The 25917-nt window shown below is 33.0% G+C and overlaps 5 protein-coding genes, 1 long non-coding RNA gene and 1 pseudogene across 9 annotated transcripts; 4 read left to right on the top strand and 3 right to left on the bottom strand.

The window, feature by feature from the left end:
• Nucleotides 1-1713: 1713 nt before the first annotated feature.
• Nucleotides 1714-4140, bottom strand: LOC122598656. 3 transcript variants are annotated; one of them, XR_006323679.1, is made up of 3 exons: nt 3981-4140; nt 3037-3126; nt 1714-2392 (listed from the first exon to the last, which is right to left on the bottom strand). It is a non-coding gene; the product is annotated as an uncharacterized LOC122598656 (long non-coding RNA). The 3 variants fall into 3 exon arrangements; XR_006323678.1 differs by having other exon boundaries at nt 1714-2283; XR_006323680.1 differs by having other exon boundaries at nt 1714-2259.
• A 1897-nt stretch (nt 4141-6037) lies between these two features.
• Nucleotides 6038-7097, top strand: LOC122595579 (probable glutathione S-transferase). The gene is made up of 2 exons (XM_043767963.1): nt 6038-6409; nt 6596-7097. Exons 1-2 carry the CDS (start codon nt 6089-6091, stop codon nt 6944-6946), a joined length of 672 nt encoding a protein of 223 aa, XP_043623898.1. The 5' UTR covers nt 6038-6088; the 3' UTR covers nt 6947-7097.
• A 2756-nt stretch (nt 7098-9853) lies between these two features.
• Nucleotides 9854-11178, top strand: LOC122596035 (probable glutathione S-transferase). 2 transcript variants are annotated; one of them, XM_043768535.1, is made up of 3 exons: nt 9854-10261; nt 10718-10841; nt 11015-11178. In XM_043768535.1, the coding sequence occupies exons 1-3, from the start codon at nt 9938-9940 to the stop codon at nt 11062-11064; spliced, it is 498 nt and encodes a 165-aa protein (XP_043624470.1). In that variant the 5' UTR covers nt 9854-9937; the 3' UTR covers nt 11065-11178. The 2 variants fall into 2 exon arrangements, with proteins under 2 accessions (XP_043624470.1, XP_043624469.1); XM_043768534.1 differs by having other exon boundaries at nt 10718-11178.
• Nucleotides 11179-15308: 4130 nt separating this feature from the next.
• Nucleotides 15309-17261, bottom strand: LOC122596578 (scopoletin glucosyltransferase-like). Its single transcript, XM_043769187.1, has one exon. The coding sequence runs from the start codon at nt 17063-17065 to the stop codon at nt 15638-15640; it is 1428 nt and encodes a 475-aa protein (XP_043625122.1). The 5' UTR covers nt 17066-17261; the 3' UTR covers nt 15309-15637.
• A 1035-nt stretch (nt 17262-18296) lies between these two features.
• On the top strand, nt 18297-19585 carry LOC122595300 (probable glutathione S-transferase). The gene is made up of 2 exons (XM_043767642.1): nt 18297-18765; nt 19031-19585. The coding sequence occupies exons 1-2, from the start codon at nt 18316-18318 to the stop codon at nt 19379-19381; spliced, it is 801 nt and encodes a 266-aa protein (XP_043623577.1). The 5' UTR covers nt 18297-18315; the 3' UTR covers nt 19382-19585.
• Nucleotides 19586-21188: 1603 nt separating this feature from the next.
• Nucleotides 21189-22724, top strand: LOC122596155 (probable glutathione S-transferase). The gene is made up of 2 exons (XM_043768685.1): nt 21189-21561; nt 22297-22724. The coding sequence occupies exons 1-2, from the start codon at nt 21244-21246 to the stop codon at nt 22645-22647; spliced, it is 669 nt and encodes a 222-aa protein (XP_043624620.1). The 5' UTR covers nt 21189-21243; the 3' UTR covers nt 22648-22724.
• A 53-nt stretch (nt 22725-22777) lies between these two features.
• LOC122597493 lies at nt 22778-25447 on the bottom strand (annotated as a pseudogene).
• Between the last annotated feature and the right edge of the window lie 470 nt (nt 25448-25917).

The following is a 25917-nucleotide window of genomic DNA, read 5'->3' as shown; positions in this document are numbered from 1 at the left end:
TTTTAAAATGTTTTACCATTAAGACAAATTAAAAGTTATAAATTATAGAATAATGAACAAAAATAAAATGGAAGAAATGATAAGGTAAGTTATAACTTAAAATGTAACACAAATTGAATATGGAAACGTATAAAACCAATTTTGTCGATTATATGTGAGTTTACGTTAAAGGTTATATTAATCATTAAATTTGATAAACATAGATATATTTTTGTATTTTTTGTAATTCCATTTGATAAGTTTCAATTTTTGCAACAAGCAATGAGTTGTGAAAGAGAATCACCCAAAAGAATTTGTAATATAATATATAGTAATTGTACTAAAGGATATAAGCAGATGAGTTTCTAATCCATACTTTAACACTACTATTTAGTCAGCTTTTCAATCTGAGCTGTATTGTGTTAGATTTCTTTGGAAACACGGATAATACCTAGACCTTATATAAATTTTTTTTGACACTACAAAGTTGTAAACCTTATATAAAGTTTATAAACCCGTGTAAAAACACGGACTATCGATAAACATTTTATAAAATTTAAAACACAAAGTCATGCATGGGTTATCTTTCTGTTTTCGTTACTACTTCACAAGTTATTAAGTTAATGATCGAACACTCTATATAGTTATTTTAATATTAATAAACACTAATAACCGTTAGTTACATAGTTGTTGACCCTTGTGTACACGAATTCTCAATAGGCATTTTAAATGCTATGTTTTATTAACTGATAATTTATTATGATAAATCATTAAAGAAATTTAGTAAATATAGTGTATCAAATGATAAAGTACTATAAGTAATATATTAGTTTGAAGTGGTTTGTGATAAAAAAAAATATTACCAACCGATTGTTATAGATAGAAATAAGTTATTTACAATATTAAGATCCATCGATTTATAAAATCAAACATGCAAAACTCCGGCTATTCCGTCAATATTAAAATCTATTACGAGTATAAATTTTGTAGTAATCACTGACCAAAACCATAATACCACATGCCATTGCCTAAAATCACATTCTGCAACCCATTCAGACGCAATTGACTTAAAAACGCCAAGACTGTAACCTTGCCTATTTTTAAATTTAGACCCATCCCAAACTCTTATGCTAAATACATTCCAGGGGATCCAATTTATCCAATGTTGCCCCAATATAAAAATTTCTCCAATCAAGTGAACACTTTGATTTAGACAACCATCTTTGCATTTACACGTCTCATTATTAACAACCAGGTTTGCATCCACCCACAAAATCTTCAAATCTGTAGAATACAAATACAAAGTTACAAACGTATGCTTCATTTAAGCTTTTCCTTGAGGTTCCTAACATGTATACGTTTAACCAGAAGTTTGAGTATATGTAAAACAATTGACCACAAAACCAAGTAACAACATATGCAAAAGAATTCCAATATCCACTACCAATAAAGTATTATATCATCTCACACCCCATTGTTAGCAAGACATTTTCAAGCATGTTAGACAGCATATATAAACCCCACTGAGTATTACTGAATACATCAATCTCTATTATCAATGCATTTACTCTTTTTTTTTATGTATATGTGAGAGAGATGACCATGACAAAGCTGATTAATGAGATAGTTATCGTGACGGTTCACTAAAAAAACTATGAACGATCTCATATTCCACTAAGATATTTTAACATGCTTGAAGTTGAATCAAGTCTACATCACAGATTCTACAATCTATCAAGGAATCATTTACAAAAATAAAGTCATTCAATAAGACTTCTAATTCCCATAAGCCCGAACCCAACCGGTGAGACATTGAAGCTATGTATAAGTCTTCTTAGCCTCTTAAGAACCACGACTAAAATGTATATGTCAACCATGTGCTTACTAACAATCCTTACATACCTAATATAACGCTAAAAATTCAGCTATGCTGCACTTTTCAAATACCCCAAACAACAACAGAAAGAACAAAAGGCTGTAGATACCTTTGATTTGAGTCTACATGATCATCCGAAGGTAAATTTTCATACTCGCCTTCAGAAAAAGTCATCTTCTTCTTCAAAAACTTGTTCCTTCTCATCATCAAATGAGTCGTGTATCTTCTTTCTTGCTTCTCAGTCCATAGCAATCCCAAATGACCCAAGTTATGGTGCACCCTTTTAACCCAAGTTATAGCTATCAAGACTGATAACTTACTCAGATGCTTTATACGTAAAACCAAGCGTTACTACTGCCTTCCCAATTAGGCCATTCACATAGAATATACAAGCAAACCAAAACCTGATAATGTCCTCCCAATTAGCACTGTACAACAAAAATTCCATAACAACTATAAAAGATATAAACAAATAATTCAAAATGTATACACCAGTCCTTGCAGCTACCTACAAGTGAACTCCCTATTATGCAGCTTCTGTAAATTAAAACAAAAAAATTTACTCTATTAAAATCGTACAATACCACTGGGAGGTACACACTCGGTTCTGGAAAACAAAGGGAAGTCAGGAACCTCCAATAGGTATTGCTGCATAAAAAAACAATTATACAATAGTCGGTTTCCAAGATTGTTCAGTTTGTGCACAAAACGCAGCACCCCATATTCATTTGAAGAAAACAAATACACATCAAAAATCTCTAAAAAAACGCAAATGGATTTTGACACACTTATGTAAAAAAGTGAGGATCGAAAATCGAGGAAAGAAATTTTATCTGGGTCAACCCAACTAAGTCATGTTAGATTGGTCTTGTAATCTATGACAAGTTCGAACATAAAATTATTCCATAGATAGCCAAGACTTAATACACTAAAAACCATCATTATAGTGGCATAATCTAATCAAAACTTAGTAAAAACACCCAACTTGTAATCCAATACTAAACTTGCAGCCACAACCCGACCTTATAAATGAAAATAATCAACCAATTTTGCAAATAAATCCTTCACGCCCATATACTCAAACAACACGACCAACTTTTCAAAATAAAACAATTTAGCTTTATATTTTTATGAAATTTCACAAGAATATAAAATAAGCATAGAACATGTGGATATATCACCTTTGGCGACGCTCAGCACCGAAGTTGAGGTTGATGGTGAAACCCAACTGTTATTGAAGCTTTTTGGTGAAAAATCTCTATCTCCATTTCCTACCCAACATCATCGTCATAAAAAACCTTCTCATATTTCACTTCACCAACATTATTAACACCCGCTATTAAAGTTAAAACAATGTTATTGATGTATATTACATACCTCTCAAACAATTTACTTAAAAAGCTAATGTTATTGATGTAAACTAATTTTTTGTACCTCTCCAATGTTTTATGTAATTTCAATTTAGAAAGTGTAGAAGATTACTTGTATCATAAAACTATTCCATAGATAGCCAAGACCTGACATACTATAAAACCATCATTATAGTGGCTAATCTAATCAAAACTTGGTAAAAACACCCAACTTGTAATCTGATACAAAACTTGCAGCCACAACCCTTATAAATGAAAGTAATCAACCAATTTTGCAAATAAATCCTTAACACCCATATACTCAAACAACACATCCAACTTTTCAATATAAAACGATTTAGTTATATATTTTAATGAAATTTCACAATAATATAATAATAAGTATAGAACATGTGGGCATATCACCTCTGGCAATGCTCAGCACCAAGTATTATACAGGCTAAAAAGAGTATTAAGGCAGATGCAAACAATCTGACAAAATTCGACTATTTGATCGATAATGTAAAAAAGACGCATTTTGAATTATAAGAAAATAAAGAAAGGTCTGTGGCAAGAAATATCTACGAAACAAAAAGAATATACATATCATTTCATACGGCTTAGAACTCTGTCATACCATTTCAAATGTACTTAAAACCATCTTTAACTTTCTTTGCCCTTGATTTTTAAAAACTAAATAGTTTTTGGGCGGCTGATTATTTGAGAAGCTAAAAGCCCTCATTTATTATATGTATGTTCTATGGATTACATTTTACCTTCTTGTTGTTTACATAGGAAGAATGACCCTTGCTTTATCTTGTTTAGTAAGATAAATCTTTAAATCTACATCACTTCAGTGAATTGACCTTTTTGTTGATGTACTTTGAGGTTCACTTTATTAAAATAAAGAGCCATTAATCTTTGAAGTTCTATGACTTTATCTGCACTCAAGAACAAACAACCAACACATATTTGATCTTTTATGAAGCTAAATAGTTGTTCATTTGACATTTAGAAACCAAAATTGGGAAGAATAGTAATAATTTTTGAAAAATTACATATAAACCTTAAATGGAGTAAAAAATAAGGTTGACCCACAAGAAGAGGATAATTGTCGTAAACTCAAATAAGAAAAGTTCGAATAAACATACCCATATTGCATTTTTATGTTGACTATCCGGTAAAAGTAAGTCATCCTAGTTTTAGCCATATTTTTGAAAATAATCCTATTCTTAGAATTTTTTCCTTTCATATATACTCACACTTGCACTGCATATTGAATATCGGTATATCACAAATTTACAATGAGGGAAACAAGATGTGGTTTAACTAGATTCTTGGCCGAGCATTTTTGGGATGATGGACGATATCTCTTGCAGAAAAGGGTATTTCACACGAGTATCATGAAGAGGATATACTTCAGACAAGTTTGGAGCGATAAAGCTCGTTTGTATCCTTCTGGCTCTTATGGCAAAGCTCGTGCCAAGTTTTGGGCTGCCTTTATCAACATCAACTCATCAAGGTACGTTCTTAAGGGCCGTTGATGTACAACTACGTACACAAGGCCATCAAAGTTTATTATATATACTATTATAAGTAAGTAACGCCCAATGTCGTTTTTTACGGGTTTTGGGTCCCAATACCTCGACAGTGTATGGGGTAGGTTAAGATGTAGACAACCTTACCTACCACGACAGTGTAGAGAGGCTGCTTCCAAGTTTTATCTAAAGATAAAAAATGACCTCCAACCTTGCAAAGGATGAGGATAGACCCCATGATCCTGTCTCCAGAGGCAAGGGTGTTAACCACTTTGATCCAACCTTGTTGCTTTTTATTATATATACTACTAAATATATATATATATATATATATATATATATTATTCTTTATATCTCATTTTAATTGTCATAGTTGACTTTTAAAGTCAGTTTTTTTTATTCAGACAGTAAACATTATTGTATGTATATATTTTATAATAGTTGATAAAATTTATATAATTGAAAAGTACATTAAAAATACAATCCGTTCATATATTTTATATCAAATATTATATAACACAATAAAAAAATACTACTGTCAAAGTTTAAAGAAAAATACTTTGAAAGTCAAATTAGATTACTTAAAATGAGGAGGAAATACTCCGTATAAAGGTAATGGCTTGCGAATGTAATAATCTATACACGTATAGTAATATATATGTAACCAATTGTTCGTGTTCACTTTATGTACATAACTTATTATTTTGTCCAACCGATATATCCATGTTTATGTAGTATATGGCCATGTTATCGATATTTAAGTTTTTATTGGCCGGGTATTGACAATGTTAGAAACTTAAAAGGTTAAATTCATATAATGAACACAATTATAGTTGGATAGATACTATGATTAATATAGATATATTTCAATTGTAGTTGGATACATATATACTTTTATGATTATTTGTGTGTATTTAGATACATTTTGAAACATGTCGGTACAAGTGTGTGGTAATAATGACCTAAGAAAGTGTTGACGTGTTGTTGGTCCAGTTTTGATACGCTTAATCGGGATGCTTGTAAATTTGTTATGTTTCTCAATGTTTATTTGTATTTTGTAGCGTATCCTAGGAAGAAAAAAGATGCTAATGGGCGGAAAGTTTAGCATAATAATAGATTAATAGTGACACTTTTGAAAATGTTTTGGAGTTCATCATTTGTACATTTGCTATTCTTTGATTTCATAAATAACATTTTTGATACAAAACAAATGCTAATGGGTCAAAATTATATAATTAATTAAAAGAGCCATAATTATTGGCTATATCGCCTAATCCGCGAGATTCACGATGTGTATATATACACACTTCACACTTGCACAAAATAGTGAATATCACCAAATAATAATGGAGAAAAAAGAACTGGTTCTACTTGATTATTGGGTAAGCATGTTTGGCATGAGAGTCAGGATCGCTCTTGCAGAAAAGGGTATTTCATACGAGTATCGTGAAGAGGATCTGCTCAAAACCAAAAGCCAGCTTCTTTTGGACATGAACCCGATTCACAAAAAGGTCCCGGTTCTCATCCACAACGGCAAACCCATATGTGAGTCTAGCATCATCGTCGAATATATTGATGAAGTTTGGAATGATAAACCTCCGTTGTTTCCTTCTGACTCTTATTGCAAAGCTCGTGCCAAGTTTTGGGCCGACTTTATCAACAACAAGGTAATAATTTTTACATTCCTTTTACTTTTGGTCTATCAATCAATACATAAACATATACATTTTGTTCCGTTTTAAAGGTTTTTTTTTTCAAATTTGACTGTAACTCCAGTTTAAGTCGACATTTAAAATAAGACGAAATATTATTATAAAACCTTTTGTATAAATTTTGGTACGGGAATATTGAAGCTATACCAAGCTGGGAGGAAGCTTTACACTACAAAAGGCGAAGAACATGAAGCGTCAAGGAAAGAGTTCATAGATTGCTATAAATTGTTGGAAGAAGAGCTTGGAGACAAGCCTTACTTTGGAGGTGAAAGTTTCGGGTACCTTGATTTATCTTTAATCCCGTTTTACTCGTGGTTTCAAGCTTATGAAACCTATGGGAAGATCAAAATCGAACAAGAATGCCCGAAACTGATTGTTTGGGCTAAAAGGTGCATTCAAAACAAGGAAAGTGTTTCTAACACTCTTCCTGACCATGAAAAGGTCTTTGCCATTGTTCAACAAATTAGGAAAAGATATGGACTAGATGATTAGAACTTGTGACAATAATAGAGAGATATATATGTGGTGGTATTTTCGCTTTGGGGATAAAAATTAAGTACAAACACTTGGTTGTGTTTTCTAAGTGATTATCTATATATGTTTCACTTATAATCAATAAGATTTAAGCTGTATTTAATTTTAATTGTATCTCTTGTTGTATTTCATATTTGCTTTGTTCAAATCATGAGGAATAGATTTGGAATCCATGACTAGAACTTGCGGCGTATGGTTAGAACTTAGGGTGTTTGGTAGGAGTGAATCAAAGAGAATGGAAATGTAATAAAGAATGAATATAGTGGGAAAAAGAATGAGTATTTGGAAAGACAATCGATTACGTCGTTTGGTACAAGCAGAGAATGAATATATAAAAAATACTAAATTTTAAATAATAATCGAATTTAATACATATAACATCACTAAAACAAAAACAAAAAAATTTAAAAATTTCCATTCCCATCAATTCTCTACATTTCATAGAGAATTGAGAGAATGAAATCGATTCGCTATTCTCGATTTTCTTTCCCATTCTCCATTACAACCAAACATGAGAAATGTTTCTCTTTCCATTTCCACTCTTTCCATTCCATTGTACCAAACACTCATTAGAAGATACGTAGATTTGTCTATCTGGAAATTAATTAAGATTGTTTATTTGCTTTGCTTACGATTTGACAATAATTGTCTATATTTTTCACCATTCTCATGTTTGGTGAGATTCAAAGTCATTTTCCGTCAACAACAACACATTAGTATTCATTTTCTGCCAACACCTATATAGTAGCTATTTTATTGAGTTAATCAATAAGGCTTAATTGGTGGAAATAAATACGAGTTCTCTTTCTTATATTTTACATTATTACTTAGCCTTTCCAATTAATTAACTTAATTAGTGCCGAATAAGTTAATAGTAGCCATTAGAGAAGGGCCTGGGACTCTTTCCTCTCGTACAACTGTACGAGTAGTCCTCGTACCGACAATACCAATCATGAAATTCTTCAATATATGGGAGCGATCTCGGTCTCAATCTCCACTCGTAACCACTTCCTGGAACCATTTCCCAATACTGCAGTCCCAAATCACGCGAACAAATAGAATGAAATGGGTATCAGTTATGGTCCCAAATATTTACCATTCAATACCACTTTTCAAGAAGAGGATCGACATTAAGGATTTTTTGTTCATCCCCTAGTATAGCTATATGGATGGTCTCGAAAATTAGTGTTTTTATATAACAAGTTTATAAATACTTCATGCAATCAGGTTGTTTCAATACTTAAAAAAAAAAAAAAACATATTTGTATTATTTTCTTTGTTTACTAAAAACTATAAAATTGGAGAATAATACTCGTATAAAAATAAGTTGGTCTTAAACCCACTTAACTTGAAAACATATATAGTGTTTGATCCAAACTAACTTATCGATTTATCAACGTGTTAGATGTATGTATTAATCAGGTCATAAGAATCATATATTCAGGTTACGAGATAACAAGTTTGAGTTAAACTTTTTGACGTGTAACTTTGAATAAATCAAGGTTAGAACTGAATACTTCCAGTCCGTTAATACACATTGCTTTTAGATATTTTTTTTTTGGAAATTAACTAAAAGTGCGTGTGGATCACATGATTTTTTTAAAATTAAATTTCATGAAAAAAAACCCAAAACTTTCTTTAAATCCAGAGAAAAGTATATCAAATATTGATGTTTTGTAAATTGGTATTCGATGCTGGATTTACGGCTGTAAACAAGTCGAACAAACTTTTCTTCACGTAGTAACTAACACAAATTGTGTTCAAGTTCATTCATTAAGAAACCATGATTGTTCATTTCTGTTCGTTTGTATTAATGAAGAAAACAAACGCACGCAAACAGACGATCACAAATAAACAATACTATATAATTAATAGTATTATAAATCAAATTTAGTGTTACAAAAGTAAGAGTTAGCAAACTTTAGAAATTAAAGAGTATTTACATTTTATTTATTTTTTCAAAATATAAATATATATTAAATATATTACAAATAAAATAAAATTAAATATACAACTAAACAAACATAAATAAACAAATAAGCATATATAAAAAAATATTCACGAACAAAGATCAAAATGTTAAAAAACAAAGTGAATAAACAAGATTGATATTTATTGATTTAAGTAAATAAATAAACATTTTCCAGAAACTAACTTTACCGGGAAAAAAAAGAGTAGATAAACCTTTTTTTTTCTTTTATTCATCTAACTAAGCAAGAATAAATTTGGGCAACAAACTTTCTAACGAACGAATTCATGAAATCTTTATCGAACATTCTGTTGCAATCCTATCTAATTCCGTCAATCACTGTAATATATTAAAAAGAAAGAAACTCCTCAGGTATATCTTATGCGCGTTTTAAGCTCCTAATACCTTGATGATATATGAAGAAGTTAAAATGTAGACAAATCTTACATCTACTTAAGTAGAGAGTTGTGTTCAAAGTTTACCTAAATAGTAGAAAAGACCCTCTAACCTTTGCATGGGATGACGATCAAACTTATGACTTTTGTCTTCAAAGTGAAGGGGTTTACTACTGATCCAAACCATGTTGCTTTCACTGTAATATATTAAATCCAGAAAAATGATTAATCAACCTAATTGGTCTGCTTAAAGATACACTTAAAACCTTAAGAATTTAACATGTGGATTATACTAATTCTCTTTCCTAATCTTGCCTCCTAATTTTTTGACATGTTATCCTCTTACAATTAGTCATATTTTAGATACAAATTAAGTTGATTTATCATTATTATTTAAAATCTCTTTTTACAAATTTACCAACCTACCCCACATAGTTGTACAAGATGATTCTCGATATATGTAAAACTCATCCCCACAAAAATATCGAAGAATTGCATACATATCTATCTATATAATCTCAAGTTCTAGATTCTAGACACCTCTACCCACACAAAGCACAAACACATAGTCAAATAAAACCAAGAATGGAGAAACAACAAGAAGAAGTGATTCTATTAGATTATTGGGCAAGCATGTTTGGTATGAGGGTCAGGATTGCACTTGCTGAAAAGGGTATTCCTTATGAATACAGTGAACAAGATTTAAGGAACAAAAGTCAGCTTCTTTTGGACATGAACCCTGTTCACAAGAAAATCCCCATTTTAATCCACAAAGGGAAGCCCATTTGTGAGTCTAGCATAATTGTTGAATATATTGATGAAGTTTGGAATGATAAAGCTCCTTTGTTTCCTTCTGATTCTTATGCTAAAGCTTCTGCTAGGTTTTGGGCTAACTTTATTGACACCAAGGTACCTTTGACTTTTCTTGACTTTTATGTATAAAAGTTTATTTTGTTGAATGTTTATTTTACAAATCATTTGAAAGTGTGTGTTGACTAGATTTGACTAAATTTTTAAGTCAGATTTACCAATTTGACTCATACAGTAGTACTATACATTTTGACTAGTTGTATAAATCACATGCCTTTCTCAAGACTAAAGTTACAAAAGAAAAAAATATTTTTTTATTAAATCTTTTAGTTTGGTTAGACTAAATTACAAAGTTGTTGGATCGTCAATTAGTCGGTCATCATAAAGAGTCAACATGAAAGTCTTTTTTATTTTTTTTACAAAAATGCAGGAAAGTAAATGACCATACCGAATTCTAATTGTGAGAATTTATATTATTGCCATAAACAGGGAAATGTTAGGACTTAGGACCTTAGGTTATGTAACTATGTAATTCTTTGCGTATGAAAAATGCAGTTATACCAAATTGGGAGGAATTTGTGCACGTTAAAAGGTGAAGAACACGAAGCATCTAAGAACGAATTCATAGATTGCCTTAAATTGCTTGAAGGAGAGCTTGGCGACAAGCCCTACTTTGGAGGTGACAATTTCGGGTACCTTGATGTGTCTTTAATCCCATTTTATTCATGGTTTCAAGCGTATGAAACCTATGGGAAAATCGACTTTGAACAAGAATGCCCAAAACTGATGAATTGGGCCAAAAGATGCATTAAGAACAAGGAGAGTGTGTCTAACACTCTTCCTGATATGCAGGAGATCTTGGCTTTTGTTCGGAGGATGAGGAAAATATTTGGAATCGATGACTAGAACTCACAGCGATGGAGAAATATTACTCGCATGTTTTTTTCTTAGAATAAAGATTGCTGTACTAACAATAGTAGTGTTATTTTCGTATGTAATTCTAATTTCTATGCTTAGAGTTTGACAATGTGTCTCTATTTCCACATTTTATGGTCGCATACCTGTTAGAATTTATTTTTTAACGGGAAGTTAATCTACTCTCATTCTTATTTTTACACACGTATACCTGCTATGGACTAAGGATGACAACGGGCCGGGTATGGTCCGGATTTTGCTAATCCCGGACCCGATTAAAAATCTCCGTTCCGGACCCGACGGTCCCCGTTTAGTAACTAACCGTGGGCTAACTTGTTTTCCCACGAATAAACGGGGATCCGTTATTATTATTATTTTGTAAATGATAAAATTAAATATAAGTATTTAAACTTAAACTAATACTCATCTAAACAAGGAACATCTATAAAGTAATCCAATAAGTTGATAGCCTCTCTTAAATACCATCTTAGCTGTGAAACGATTTGTATACTTATTTGTAGTGTCATAAAGGCGTACTGAAATTCGCTACTAATTAACATTACTGTATTAGATTATATAATTTAAAACACTACAGCATAAAAAAAGAGCAAAAATCTTCGATAATGAAATCAACTATATTATTTAACCTTAAGCCTTCTATTATTATTATTATTATTATTATTATTATTCGGGTCGGGTATACGGGTTTGGGGCAGGTTTCGGGTATACGGGTTTTCATCTGTCCCCAAACCCGAACCCAAATAAAATTTAAAATTATCTTAATACCCGACCCTAGACCCGCATATCCGGACCCTAACCCGGCTCAAAAAAGTCGGGTTTCGAATTTTTTCATCGAGTACGGGTTTTTTTGTCATCCCTACTTTGGACTTTTGGAAAACACCACAATATTCCTCCCCTACAAATCTAATCTATTGAATGGTATGGAATTTTTTATTTTGGTTTTGTTTTGAGTAAGGTAAAATTTTGTTAACCTTGAAAAAACATAGAAAATACGTATTGCGATTACACCAAGCCTTACATATACATCAAAGAGCTGTTCAAAGTTTCAAACATGAGTAAATGAATATGAGATAAAAAATAGCTAAAAAAAAACTCCTGTGAAACATGACCCACTATCTCTCTGAAAAGGTGGATAAATATCAAACAAATTTAAAATTTGAAAGAAAAAAATATCAAAATGTCAAATTAAGACGTTTTAAATGGAAGTAGTATACATCAAACAAACTTCACATGAACTCCACATATATAAGACACTTAGACTAAATGGTATGAGGGTTTTTTAGGATGGGGTCTTTTGACATGTAGCTCCAACTAAGTAAATGAACATTCCAATAAAAATGGTGGTATGAGGTATTTCAACATAATGGGGCATCTTTTGCCATGTGTCTTTGACCAAATGATTGATTTTTTTTATTTTATATTTTTTTTATAAACTTTTATTTATATACTTCTTACTATACTTTAAATTATATGCTTGTTACTATACTTTTAAAATAACATAAAGTAAATAAAATTCCGTAAAATCCATTACATAAACAACAAAATAACATAAACTAATAGAACACAATATTAAACTAAAGAAGAACATAATTTTAAAAAGACATAAAAACTTAGACAATTTTAAAAAACTACTAGTTGCCGCCGTAATACTTTTCCTTCGTTTCGTCGGGTCCTTTCTTTTTATGATTTCGTTTTTTTTTTGTGATGGACCGACTTGCTCTTCTTGTACTTGGGTCTCTTGTACTATTTCAATATCCCGCGAGTGTGGTGTGGGTGATGGAGTCTCGACCATTCTTTGTCGTTCTAAATGAAGGTGTAAAAAATTATATAAGTATATAAAAGTGTACAAAAAAGTATTTAAGTATATAATAAAATAAATTGTAAAAAAAATATAAGTAAATAAAAGTGTACCAAACATTTGTTGTGGACTATTATAGAATTGTGGAACGGGTTGAGTTTGCCCCAAACCGAACATATCGGGCATCGATTGGATCGGCATTTGTTGCATTTGAGTCACGTACCTTATAACCCCGGGACTATTCAAGACGTTTAGGTCGTTAACATCGGGTGGAGCTTGGGTGTTTGATCTTGGAAATCCATAGTTTAAATTGTTGGGATACATGGTTATTTTTTATAAAAATGATAAGAAAGTATAGAAAAAAGAGAAGATAAAGAAAGTGTTGTAAGAGTTGTGAGGTGAAAATGGGGTTTAAAAAGAGGTGAAAAGTAATTATTTTTAAAATATTATTTTTTTTTATTGGGAATGAGTGGTAAACGGCTAGAAAGCCTTGGGAAGGAAAAAAGGGGCTTTGATGGTCAACGGTTTTGCCTAACCGTGGAAGACATCTTTGGCATCGGAAACACCCATCAAGGCCATGTGGCCCGCGTCCTGGTCGCGTTTTGGGGGGAAAAAGGAAGGGAGGAAGCCTCATACCGTATGGTCTTACAAACTCCATATTATCATGCTGGCTAATTAACCAAAACGTGTTTAATCACCAAGTCAACAAACTCAATCAGGGACGGAACCACATAGTGCTAAAGGGTAGCCCGGACTACGGATCCGTTAAATTTATGTAGTTCAATTTTTTTGAAAAATGATGTTTTTTTTATTGATGTTACGGTTTAAATAAATATGGGATACCGGTCAATGTAACCAACTTTAAACTTTTAAAGCATTTTTCAATTAATCAAACTTATAAAAATGTATCTGTACAAGTAAATGACAAATAAAAACTATTGAAAGTGCCAAAAAAAGTTTAAAATCCATTATAAATAGCCAAAAATCATTTTAAAAAAATACTAAAAGTCGTAACAATTTAGTCGTTATCATTCTTATCGTGACTTTATGCCAACATAAAATTAATGAGAAAAAACTTGTGTTACCGGTCACTTTTTTTTTCTGGTTCAACCACTGAACTCAATAAACGTAGTTTTTTGTGCTCCAGCCAAATCTAGCCCTGTATCAAAAACCATGGCATGTGACTCGGTAACGTGTTAATGCATACCCGTGTGACTCGTTAAGCAAACAGATTTATACCTAACAATAAAGACGAAGAAAACAAAACGCTACAGCAATGTCATAACACTAGCCACGTGTACAATCATATTCAGCCCACTTGCTCATCCATGGCCCATTATCAAACCAATTCCCTCATTATGTTTTTCTTTGGTTCTCTAAGCCATTGATTCCGGTCGAAACCTCTTTTTATTACCCAACTTAATTAATACCCATTCAGAACACTCGACTTTTATGTCTCTAAAAGCTTTTTCCATGCTCTTAGTTTTATGTTGGGTTAATTACTCTAAATAGAAATTAAATATGACCAAATATTTATAATATAAATGTACTAAGGTTTTTGGATATTGTAAGTTGACAACTTAATAAATTGTCTAAATCATGTGATATGACAGTGGCAGAACCAGAATCGAATGTGATATGTAGCACAAATATATTTCATTGTCCTCATATCGACGTAAAGTTATGATAACGTTTAGACTTTTAGGATTTTTTGTGATAACATTTTTCAAAAAAGTAACTACAAAAATATAGCGGACTCATAGCTCGTGCTATTCCTCTTTACTATGTGGTTCCGTCAGTGGTAATATCAAATACGTGGTAACTCATATGAGCTGCCACGTGCAAATTTTTTACTGATCGATTTCATAATTTGAATATTTTTTTACTAAGTTGTCAACACACAACCTTTAAAATCTTAGTTGGTTTTTATTATAGACATTTATTATGATAAGTTACAGTTATCCAAAGTTATCATACGCATAAGACATTTTAAATTGCAGCCACTATACTAATACATGAATAATACATACTGTTGTAATAGTAACAACAACAATAATGCAATACTCAGACTTCGTAACATTGATTACCCCTTTGTTAAACATCTTGATGTAAGTAGATCGAATTTGTGTGCTTTTATTACTTTTAAAGTAACATGTCGCTTTGATTCCCTGTTTTAGATATGGGCTGGGGTGGAACCACATTGAAGTTAGGGGTAGCCGGGGCTACGGGTCCGTTAAATTCATGTAGTACAAATTTTTCAAAAAATGATGTATTTTTTATTGGTGCTACGGGTCAAATAAATATAGGATACCGGTCAATGTGTCCAACTTTAAACTTTTGAAACATTTTTCTATCAATAAAACTTATAAAAATGTATCTGTACAACAAAATGATAATTAAAACTACTAAAAATGCCAAAAAAAACTTAAAAATCCATTATAAATAGCCAAAAATCATTAAAAAACGCTAAAAGTTGTAACAATTTAGTCGTTACCATTATTATCGTTACTTTATGCCGATACAAAACTAGTGGGAAAAAAATTGTGCTACCGGTCATTTTTGTGTCTGGTTACGCCAGTGTATATGGGACCCAATACCGTGTTTATGGAGAAATGAATCGTAAACAACTAAACTTCTATCTTCTAAAGAAGTTGTTTCCAGGAAAACACTTTCGACATGAAAGAAGTAAAGATGAAATTGTAGACCTTTGTTTAGAGTAAAATGCTTAATTTTGCACTTGTTTATTCGCATGCTTTCATTATTTCTTCTATGAAACCAGTTAAACTCGAGTATGATGACCCCCCTTCTTGAACAGCTGATTTCGCCTTCTCTTTGAGCACCCGAGCTCGAATTCTCATATCTTCGCCTCCATCCGCCACCATTACCATCGCCAGAGCTTTCTCGATCGCGTCTCTTGTCACGCCTTCACATCTTGAAGCCGCACTCCACTCCAAATCATCACTAATCGAAACCCCAATTTTCAACACATCTGTCACTAGTTTCGCGTTATAGAATTGCTCCGCCATGACAGGCCATGCCACCATTGCCACCCCAGCACAAACACCTTCTAGCACCGAGTTCCACCCACAATGCGTCACGAACCCTCCTACGGATTCATGGTCAAGAATCAACTTTTGCGGTGCCCAACCTTTTATTACCAACCCCTTTTCTTTGGCTTTCATTCTCGCCTCAAATTCTTCGAGTATCAACGTAATTTGTTGATCCTTCTTATTTATAACCCAAATGAAATCTTGATTGCATGCTTCGAGCCCCGTAGCGATCTCGTGAAGCTGAGAGGTCGAAACTGTCACCATCGTTCCAAAACAAACGTAAACAACCGAATCACGTGTCTTTGACTTCAACCATTTCAAACATTCATGCTCATCAATATCTGCTTTCATCCCTCTTTCAAAACTAGTATAACTATTGCCACATAACGACACCGGGCCAACATGCCATGTACGTCTCTTCATGACTTGACGATAATGACGAACGTAATCGGGTTCTAGCTCGTAAAAGCTGTTCATAATCACTCCATAACTAACCACTTCTGCTTCCATAGCTTGAATCAATACCTTTAAAAATTCTCTAAAATGTTCTCCTTCTAAATGAGGTAGTTGTTTTTTTGATAGCATGATCTCATGTGGAAGGTGAGGGACTAAAAACCGTTGTTCTGAAACGGATTTGGAAGGATCGTAGTGATGATGAAGTCGAATGGAGTCGGTTACACATAACGAAAAGTATCCGCTTCCGTTGAAAACAATTCTAGGGATGTTATATTTGGCTGCGATTTTAGTAGTCCATGGATAGAACATGTCGGAAATGATACAATTTGGTTGGGATTCTTGAATGAAGTTCTCAAATGGTTGTTGAAGCATTGAAATGGATTCAAAGAAAGCTGATATGTTTTCGTTAGACACATCGGGTCCTGCAGGTTGTGAAGCATGTTCTTCCATCATGTCTTTGCAGTAGTCGATGATATGGAGAGTGATTTGGTGACGGCAGTTGATGGTTTTGTGGACAGATTTGGAGAAGCGATGAGCGGTGGATGGGGTGACGATGATGGTGGTTTGTAGGCCACGGGAGGCGAAGAGAACCGCCATGTCCGCCATAGGAATCGTGTGGCCGTAAGCTGTGAAAGGGAATAACACAATATGACAGCTTGCCATTTTAATTGTTGATGATTAGTATTTGTTTTGGGTAATGGACATGAACAAATTAATGAATGGCAAATTGGGTTGCTCTAAATATATATATAGATGATCGAGTAATGGAGTAGTAATGTCCCATCTTGCGCTAAATGTCACCATTATACGGAAAAGTTTTCTGAAGTCATATTTCGATATAAAAAAAAGCAACTCGATCTCAACTCGATGAAAAAGTCAACATACATTTAATTTGGGGGATGCTGTTGTTTAACATATAGCAGGATTACTGTCGGTATGCTACTTTTATTTATTTCTAAAAAGAAAAAATGATCGATGAACGTGATTAAATAGCAGACCCCATCAACGTTACGTGATTAAATTGACTCCATCAAGTTACGTTGGTCCCTATTGACCTCATGGTTGGTCCAGCTTTAACATCAGTTAATTAGACTCCGTCAAGTAATTACCACGTACGTAATTATCCTGGTTTTGGTGGGGTGGGAGGGGACCGAAAACTAGGCCGGAAAGATGAAATCTTAGCCGGAAAGAAAAAACCAAGCCGAAAACATTTCATCGAAAAATAAGGCCAAAACCAAAACCAAAACCAAACCCAAACCCAAACCCAAACCCAAACTTGACTAGAACCCAAAACCAACCGAAACTGTATCATTAACACTAATAATAACGAAAAATTTGTTTGGATGAGAAGATTTTTGAGTCATATGGTACTGTTTATGGGAATTTTTGTTGAAAGTTTGTAAAACTAAGAAAAATGGTATTGACAATGCCGGCTTTTCGATATTATAGAATCTAAAATTTAGCAGTAACAATAACACTAACGATACCAATATCTTAAAAATAATAATACCATAATTAACTTTAATCATCCATATATAGCCAATACTTGGATTTGATATTATAGAATCTAAAATTTAGTCTCATGGGTTTTGCTAAACGCAACCCTTAGGGCTGCATTTAAGGTGCATTAAGTAGTTGTATACTTATCATTCAATTTAGGAGGTGAGCTTTTGATATGAAATGTATACATTTTTTATTCATTCTTAGTCTCATTACCAAATTTAGAAATGATCTACAAAAATTTATCATGATTAGAAATAAAGTCTCACTAACTGTATACATTATTTGTTTACATACATATAGTACTCGTAATAGTTAAATGTAGGTAGTAATAAAAATTAAAAAAGTTAAAAGAAAAAAAAAACCCAGCATATATCAAACTAGTTAAATCACAAAGACAAAATCATAGTAACATGGGGATTTTCATACGTCCACATATGATATATCCACACACCACAACAAACAAACCATCATCAGTCATCCTCCATCAACACCTAAACAAACACACAGTGAATATGGCCAACAACAACAACCCAACAATATTGGCAAAACAAGACCAAGTGCTTCTACTGGATTACTGGACAAGTGTGTATGGTATGAGGGTCAAGATAGCTCTTGCTGAAAAGGGTATTCCTTATCAATACATAGAAGAAGATTTGAGGAACAAGAGCCAACTTCTATTGGATTCAAACCCGGTTCATAAGCAAATCCCAGTTTTAATCCACAATGACAACCCCATATGTGAGTCTAGCAATATTGTTGAATATATTGATGAAGTTTGGAATGATAAAGCTCCTTTGCTTCCTTCTGATCCCTATGCTAAAGCTAATGCTAGATTTTGGGCCGATTTTAGCACCAAAAAGGTAATTTGTCTTTCCATGGTTTTTGGTTGTATTCTTTTCTACTACAAAAAATACAGGCCTTCAGAGACTGAAAAATAACGACTGATTTTCCTATTTTTTATAGGATGGTACTTTATACGACTAAGCTGTAGTAACTGAATCAACAACGACTGATTTTTCAGTCTCTGAAGGCCTGTTTTTTTTTAGTTATATTAACATGTTAGTAATGTGACTAGTTTATATTGAATGAAAACTTTTTTCTATCTTTGTGTATGTGATATATAAGATATACCAAATAGGGAGGAATTTGTGCACGTTAAAAGGGGAAGAACATGAAGCGTCAAGAAAAGAGTTCATAGATTGCCTTAAATTGCTAGAAGGAGAGCTTGGAGAAAAACCTTACTTTGGAGGTGAAAGTTTTGGCTACCTTGATGTATCTTTGATCCCATTTTATTCATGGTTTCAAGCTTTTGAACACTATGGAAAGTTCAACTTTGAACAAGAATGCCCGAAATTTATGGCTTGGGCTAAGAGATGCATTCAGAACAAAGAGAGCGTGTCCAACACTCTTCCCGAACTGTCAAAGATCTTTGGCTTTGTTCAATACATGAGAAAGAAATTTGGAATTGAAGACTAGAACTTACAACAACATATGAACCGAAAATACTTGATTGTAATAAAGACTGTTGCACTAAGAATTCACAATTCTAAGTTGTATTTCCAGATGCATTGTTTGCTGCGCGCTCACATTAAAAAACATGTATTTTTTTTTTTTACATTCATTGGGACAATATATATGGTGTATCTGTATGTCATGAATTTACCATGCATGTTGATAAAATGACTTTTTACTGTTTCATCAATATAATGCTCACAATTCACAAGTCATTTCGATGTTTTAGATGTTCATAATATGACAGAAAACATGACTTGTTATTACAGAGCGAGATTCACAGATCTCTATATTATGAGAGTGAATTTACGTTGGTAACTTTGTTGAGTACAAGAAGCAACACAAAGGTGATCACTATATGAAGTAGCATTAGGCCCAAAGAACAAACGGGCCGGGTGAACAGAGGTGGTTTTCTGAATGTATGCAGCTTAACCCGTGGTTGTTTCCAACCTTTTCTTTAACCAGTGCTTGTTTTCCAACCTTTTCTCAGCCACCTCCACATTGTTTGTATCCACGAGATTTGAACTTGAAATCTCTTGTAAAGATATTACGATGCTATTCACTATACTGCCTTGGAGATGGTTATTAGGCCAAAGGAATATGGGATGTTGATCTCTTTTTATGACATTCATTAAAATAAACACTAAAAAGAATAGAGATAAATTAACATTTATGCATTTGTGATATGAGAAAATAACTTGAATTTTATTACGATTATACCAGATTAGCCAAGTTTATTTTTATTTTCATAAAATAGCCAACAAAATCATAATAAACTGACAAAATCGCCATAAGAACATCAAAATCGCAATAAGATTAATGAAAACGTAATGAAATTATGAAGAAATGTAACGAGATTCTTAGAACCGCAATGCGATTCTTCTGCAAAATCTCTATGAGATTCCTGCAGAATCTCATTGCGATTTTGAAGTTCTCATTGCGATTTTGTAGATCTCATTACGATTTTGTCAGTTTATTGCGATTTTGTTGGTTATTTTATGAAAATTTTATAAAATTTGACTAGTTTGATATAATCCTAATGAAATTTGGGACAAAAGCACTAACCCTATCAAATATAAAATACGGAATACCATGTTACGAAATGATTAAATTTCCCAAAAATATATATAAAAAAAAATCTATTAATATAATTAAAAGAGGGGGTTGAGGGTACATTTGACACTTCTAATCTACCTCTTTGAGTCTAATCCTCCCTTCTTATTAATCTTCTAATTTTTTAATATTAATCTAAATTAATTTACACTTTTTGGTTTTCCATCACCAATTTACACTTTAACCCCTTTAAAACAATTAATTTATACTTTTTGGTTTCCCATCACCAAGTTACACTTTAACCCAATTTAAAATAATTAACTTATACTTTTTGATTTTTCATCACCAATTTACACTTTAACCCAATTTAAAAATAATTAATTATACTTTTATATAGTTTACACTTTTAGAATATAAGAAACTGTAAATTTTTTATTTAACTAAAGTTGAAAAAAATGAGATAAACTAGAATCAATATTTATATGGAGTTAATTTTCATATGTTTCTTCTTTAGGCGGATAAGTTTTGGAGTATTTTGACCGATGAGGTGGCTATTCAGCTAGCAAATTTTCAAGTTGATTTTGGTATATCTATTTAATATATTTGAATTCTAATTTTTTAGCTTTAATTAAAAATTTTGAGACTACCATCTATTGGACGGGTCTGAACAATGGAGAAAATAAACACATTAGTGACTTCCAGCACATAATAGTCAATTCCTCTGACACTCTATATACATACACAAACACATCACCAAAATACCAAAAGAGAGAATGACAGGACAAGAGGTGATCCTACTAGACTTCTGGCCAAGCCTGTATGGTCAGAGGGCCAGGATAGCTCTAGCTGAAAAGGGTGTTCCTTATGAATACAGAGACGAGAATTTACGGAACAAAAGTCAGCTTCTTTTGGACATGAATCCTGTTAACAAGAAAATCCCAGTTTTGATCCACAAAGGCAAGCCCATTTGTGAGTCTAGAATCATTGTTGAATATATTGATGAAGTTTGGAATGATAAAGCTCCTCTGCTTCCTTCTGATCCTTATGCTAGAGCTACTGCAAGATTTTGGGTTGACTTTATTGACAACAAGGTAAACTTTGACTTTTCTTGATCTTTCAAGATTTTGAATTTGAGATATTTGGGATTTGACTGAAAGTGTGTTTTGACTAATTTATGAGTCAGGTAATCGGATCTGTGCCCTAATTTATGTAAACTAGTATGGGAAATCTATATTGATTTTTTTCTATTTTGGCTGAATGATGTTCTCTCGTAATGAATTTCTGTATCAAGTTTCTTTAAATCAAAGAAATTGAAGCCGCAAATGGGTGTCCCTTTAGAGTTTAATTTCTATATCAAGTTTCTTTCTTTTGAGGTTTTCCCCATTCAGGTTAAACGAGAAAGACGAGTAGTTGACTCATATGTACAGGGCCTAAGATGATTACCAAGTGTTTTTTGAACTTGATACCTCTTTGTGAGGACACCTAGCAAGAAGTCTTGTGCTCTGTTGTTGTATTTTCTTCGGGGAAATCGATCATTTGGTTATGATGTATGCAGTTTAATTAGTATCCTAGTGCACTTTTCTAGACTTTTTTACTTGCCATTCCAAGATGTTTACCTAGTGAGGTTCAGACCCGGGTCTCTTTTGAGACCTTCATGATCCCTTACTGCTAGGCCATCTTGGCGACGTTCTGTCAAACAAGTCATGTTTTTACAAATATTGTATTTACAGCTTCTTGAAGTCACATGATCAAGGATGAATATTTTGGATTCTAAATGTGAGATATATCCATTAATCTTTTGTATAACTTTGCGTATGCTAATGCAGCTATACCCAACTGGGAGGAAAGTCTACACCACAAAAGGGGAAGAACAGGAGGCATCCAGGAAAGAGTTCATAGATTTCCTGAAGCTGCTCGAGGGAGAGCTTGGAGACAAACCTTACTTTGGAGGTGACAGTTTCGGCTACGTTGATGTATCTTTCATCCCATTTTATTCATGGTCTCAAGCCTATGAAACCTATGGGAACTTCAGCTTTGAACAAGAGTGCCCAAAGTTGTTTGCTTGGGCTAAAAGATGCATCCAGAATAAAGAGAGTGTGTCTAAGACTCTTCCCGAGTTGCCAAAGGTCGTTGACTTTGTTAAGTACTTGAGACAGAGATTTGGATTTGATGATTAAAACTTAAAGCATACAATAAACACTTAAATGTGTCTTTCTGAGTTGCCTTTAAATAAAGATTGTCGTACTTAGAATCATAATGACTTGTATTTTGTTGTATTTTCAACCATTTCTTGCTATGCTTTACACTTCACAATATGCATCTCTTTTGACACTGAATGGGGTTGATTGCATATTTGCATGTTTCTGAGATCCAATCTATTAAACAGAAAATGATTTTGGGGAGTATCATAAGCTTGGGAGTATCATAAGCTTCTTCACAAGTTTCCTTCTTTAACTTGTAGTTGTTGTATGCAGCTACACCAGCAATGGCTGCATCAATATTGGCATGTTAGTATTCATTGTTTCCAAACCACCTCATTGTAATTGAAAGCTGGCAAAATTGGGTATTATGTCAAAACGGGCTAATAGTGGGTTCAAAAAGAAGTTCTTCTCAATACTTGTAAAAATAGTCCGGATTGGGTTTGGGTCACAGAAATAATTTCTAAAAAAATGATAATGTGAATACTCAATTTAAACGACTTCAAACACGTAACTATATTCTTATCTGACCCGTTTTAGATAGAACAACGTCCAAAACTAACAGCTCATAGTAAATAGTTTCAAATTGCCACCTATATATGTACGTGATGATTACCTTATGGCAAAACCGAAGAGATTGATCCTGGAGAGCTTTGGGTCAGCAAAGAGAACTGCTGACAGCAACATGGCCACCCAATCTTTAACGACCCCAGCAACACGAATGGTTAATGCACTTGTATGTTGTATGACAAGAAAAACTGACAAATTGAGAGCAAAAATACATAAAGAGTTGAGTGTAAGCACAAAAGGTTGAAAGCTCCATGACTCCATCTTTGGCATCTCCAGGAAGATCCATGGAACAAACAAGCATATAGCGCTGCACAGCGAACCAAGATTCTGCTCACATGGACATAAATGAAATTATCTGAAGATAAACATAACATGATGGCAATGAACAAAAAAGAGCAGATTTGGTAGCGTAAAATGATAAGATACATGCCTGCAAGGACTAACGTAATACATCATGGATATCGGGTTTAACTTAACACCCTTTCGTTTGACCAAAATCTCCATGAAAATAAGCCTTGAAGCTTCACCGACGACATTTGGTAAACAACACCAATCCAATTGATGTTAATTTCTCCATATGAAGCAACAAGTACTCCAACGCTTATCACTGACATTATGAGCAGCATGCTACAGCTCATTGCTTCAAGACCAGCAGCCACGCCAAGAATGAACACCACAACTGGCACTATAGATAAAAGGCAAAAGTTTCTAAGTGTATGGTTCATTAATTGGTGCACAAATTTTAGAGGTAGAAAAATTTTGACTAGTTGGGGGACTTGTCAAGTCAGGCCGAGTTGACCAAAATACGTTATGTCCAAATGAATTAGTTGTTCCTGTGAATAGTTACTCTCCTATGTATAGCTACATATTGTGGCATTTTAGTAGCAATATAACTTGCTAAATAATATGTCTCAGAATTTTTTATGCATTGTAAATATGCTTGTAGCTACTTTTGACCAGATCGAGTGATCGACCCATTTACCCATTTATAAGTAAATGAGTCAAGTTTGTCACATACGCACATCCAAGGTATGGTTACATAAGTATGCCCATTGCCCAATAAGAATAAATCTTGTTAAAGAAAGTGACTTAGAAGGTTTTATGCATTAAAAGTATACTTTTGGTGTCTTTCTATGCTTTACACTTCACAACTTGTTCGACCCATTTGCCTGATCATAAGCAAATGGGTCAAACGGGTAATTTTTATCACACTTCCGTGCACTAATCCCATATTTCAACATCCAGAGTCAATGTACATACTGATGGCTTTCAACATTTGGGCAAACGACACTGATATATAGAGGTATGCAGTATTTCCAAGCTATAGTGTCACTGCAAACATCACACCAATTAATAGGGAAAACTAATGCAGTGTATCTGCGTGTAAAGACGTTACCGTGTTAATAAGCATGTTTTTGATAGAATGAATTTACAGTTTTTGTCTTCTGTTGCTCACATTTCCAAAGTCATTCCTTGTTCAACTTCCAAACTCTGGCAGAAAATGCAGATTAGCTTTATGGATACGTTGAAGCAACAAGATGAGTATATGGCTAGACTATTCTTAGAGAGATTTTACCTTGGTGACTTTGGTGAGTACAAAACATAACACACTAACACAGAAGAGAACACCATGTGAAGTAGCTTTAGGCCAAGTGGATCCGGAAAGTTAATCTCTTTTGATGACAAAACCCACTTCATCCCAATTGTTTTCACGTATAACAAAGAGAAAGATTTAGCACACTAAATAAATTACAAACATAACCATGTACATGAAATCAAAATGACATACAAGCATTTGTCATATTTCATGATCAATTCACATGGCCAAATTCCAATCAAGAACATTATGAAGAAACTTTCAATATGTATTCAATTAGTTACTACTACGTTGTGCTCAGATAGAATGAAATACCAAGAAGTTTGTTCAGGAAATTTAAAATTCATGCAGGATTCTGTAACATCTCATATGATCATATAATAAGTTGATACCCCAACAACATTTTCTAAATCAAACACTAAGGGAAAGGGATCATAACATATATTGCATCAAATACATTGCATCCAGCATGTCTCAATACGGTAAAAGTAAATATACAAAAAAAAAAACCTTATTAAAAAAAATTTGCCCGCTAGAGAGTGCAATGTATATGAGAAGATATAAATAAGTTAAAGCTTCTTTCCTAGATGATTTTCGTATATGATTTGCCATTGAAGATGATCATATATATGGTTTTTCTCTTTTCTTTTGAAATGTGTAAAAGACTAAAAAGGTGATATACATGTACAAATTGGAGGACTAATCACATGGAAAAACAAAGGAGGCCTAAAACATTGGGGATGAGGGTAGAGGGGAGTAGAAATGGAAGGTAATTTGGTTAGTTAAGTTATACCTAACAATGAGCTACATGTACATTGGATCTATTTGCACGAGATCTACCAATAAACTAAAACAGGATTAAGATATTTTTTAAACGACACGTGGCGTAATCCTTGAGCGACACGTGTCTTTTTAATTAATTTATTTTATTAAGTTAGCTCTTTTAATTGTATATGGATTCAATTTGCTTATTAGACTTAGAATTAAACTCTAACTCTTGGCTTATAAATACAAAAAACATTATAACCTTATTTGATTGACTGTTTTTTCACTAATAAAATTGTTTTTTTTTCCTTTTCAAT

This window comes from Erigeron canadensis, chromosome 4, assembly GCF_010389155.1.
Source record: "Erigeron canadensis isolate Cc75 chromosome 4, C_canadensis_v1, whole genome shotgun sequence".
Classification (NCBI taxonomy): Eukaryota; Viridiplantae; Streptophyta; class Magnoliopsida; order Asterales; family Asteraceae; genus Erigeron; species Erigeron canadensis.
This window is presented reverse-complemented; position numbering and strand designations above follow the sequence as displayed.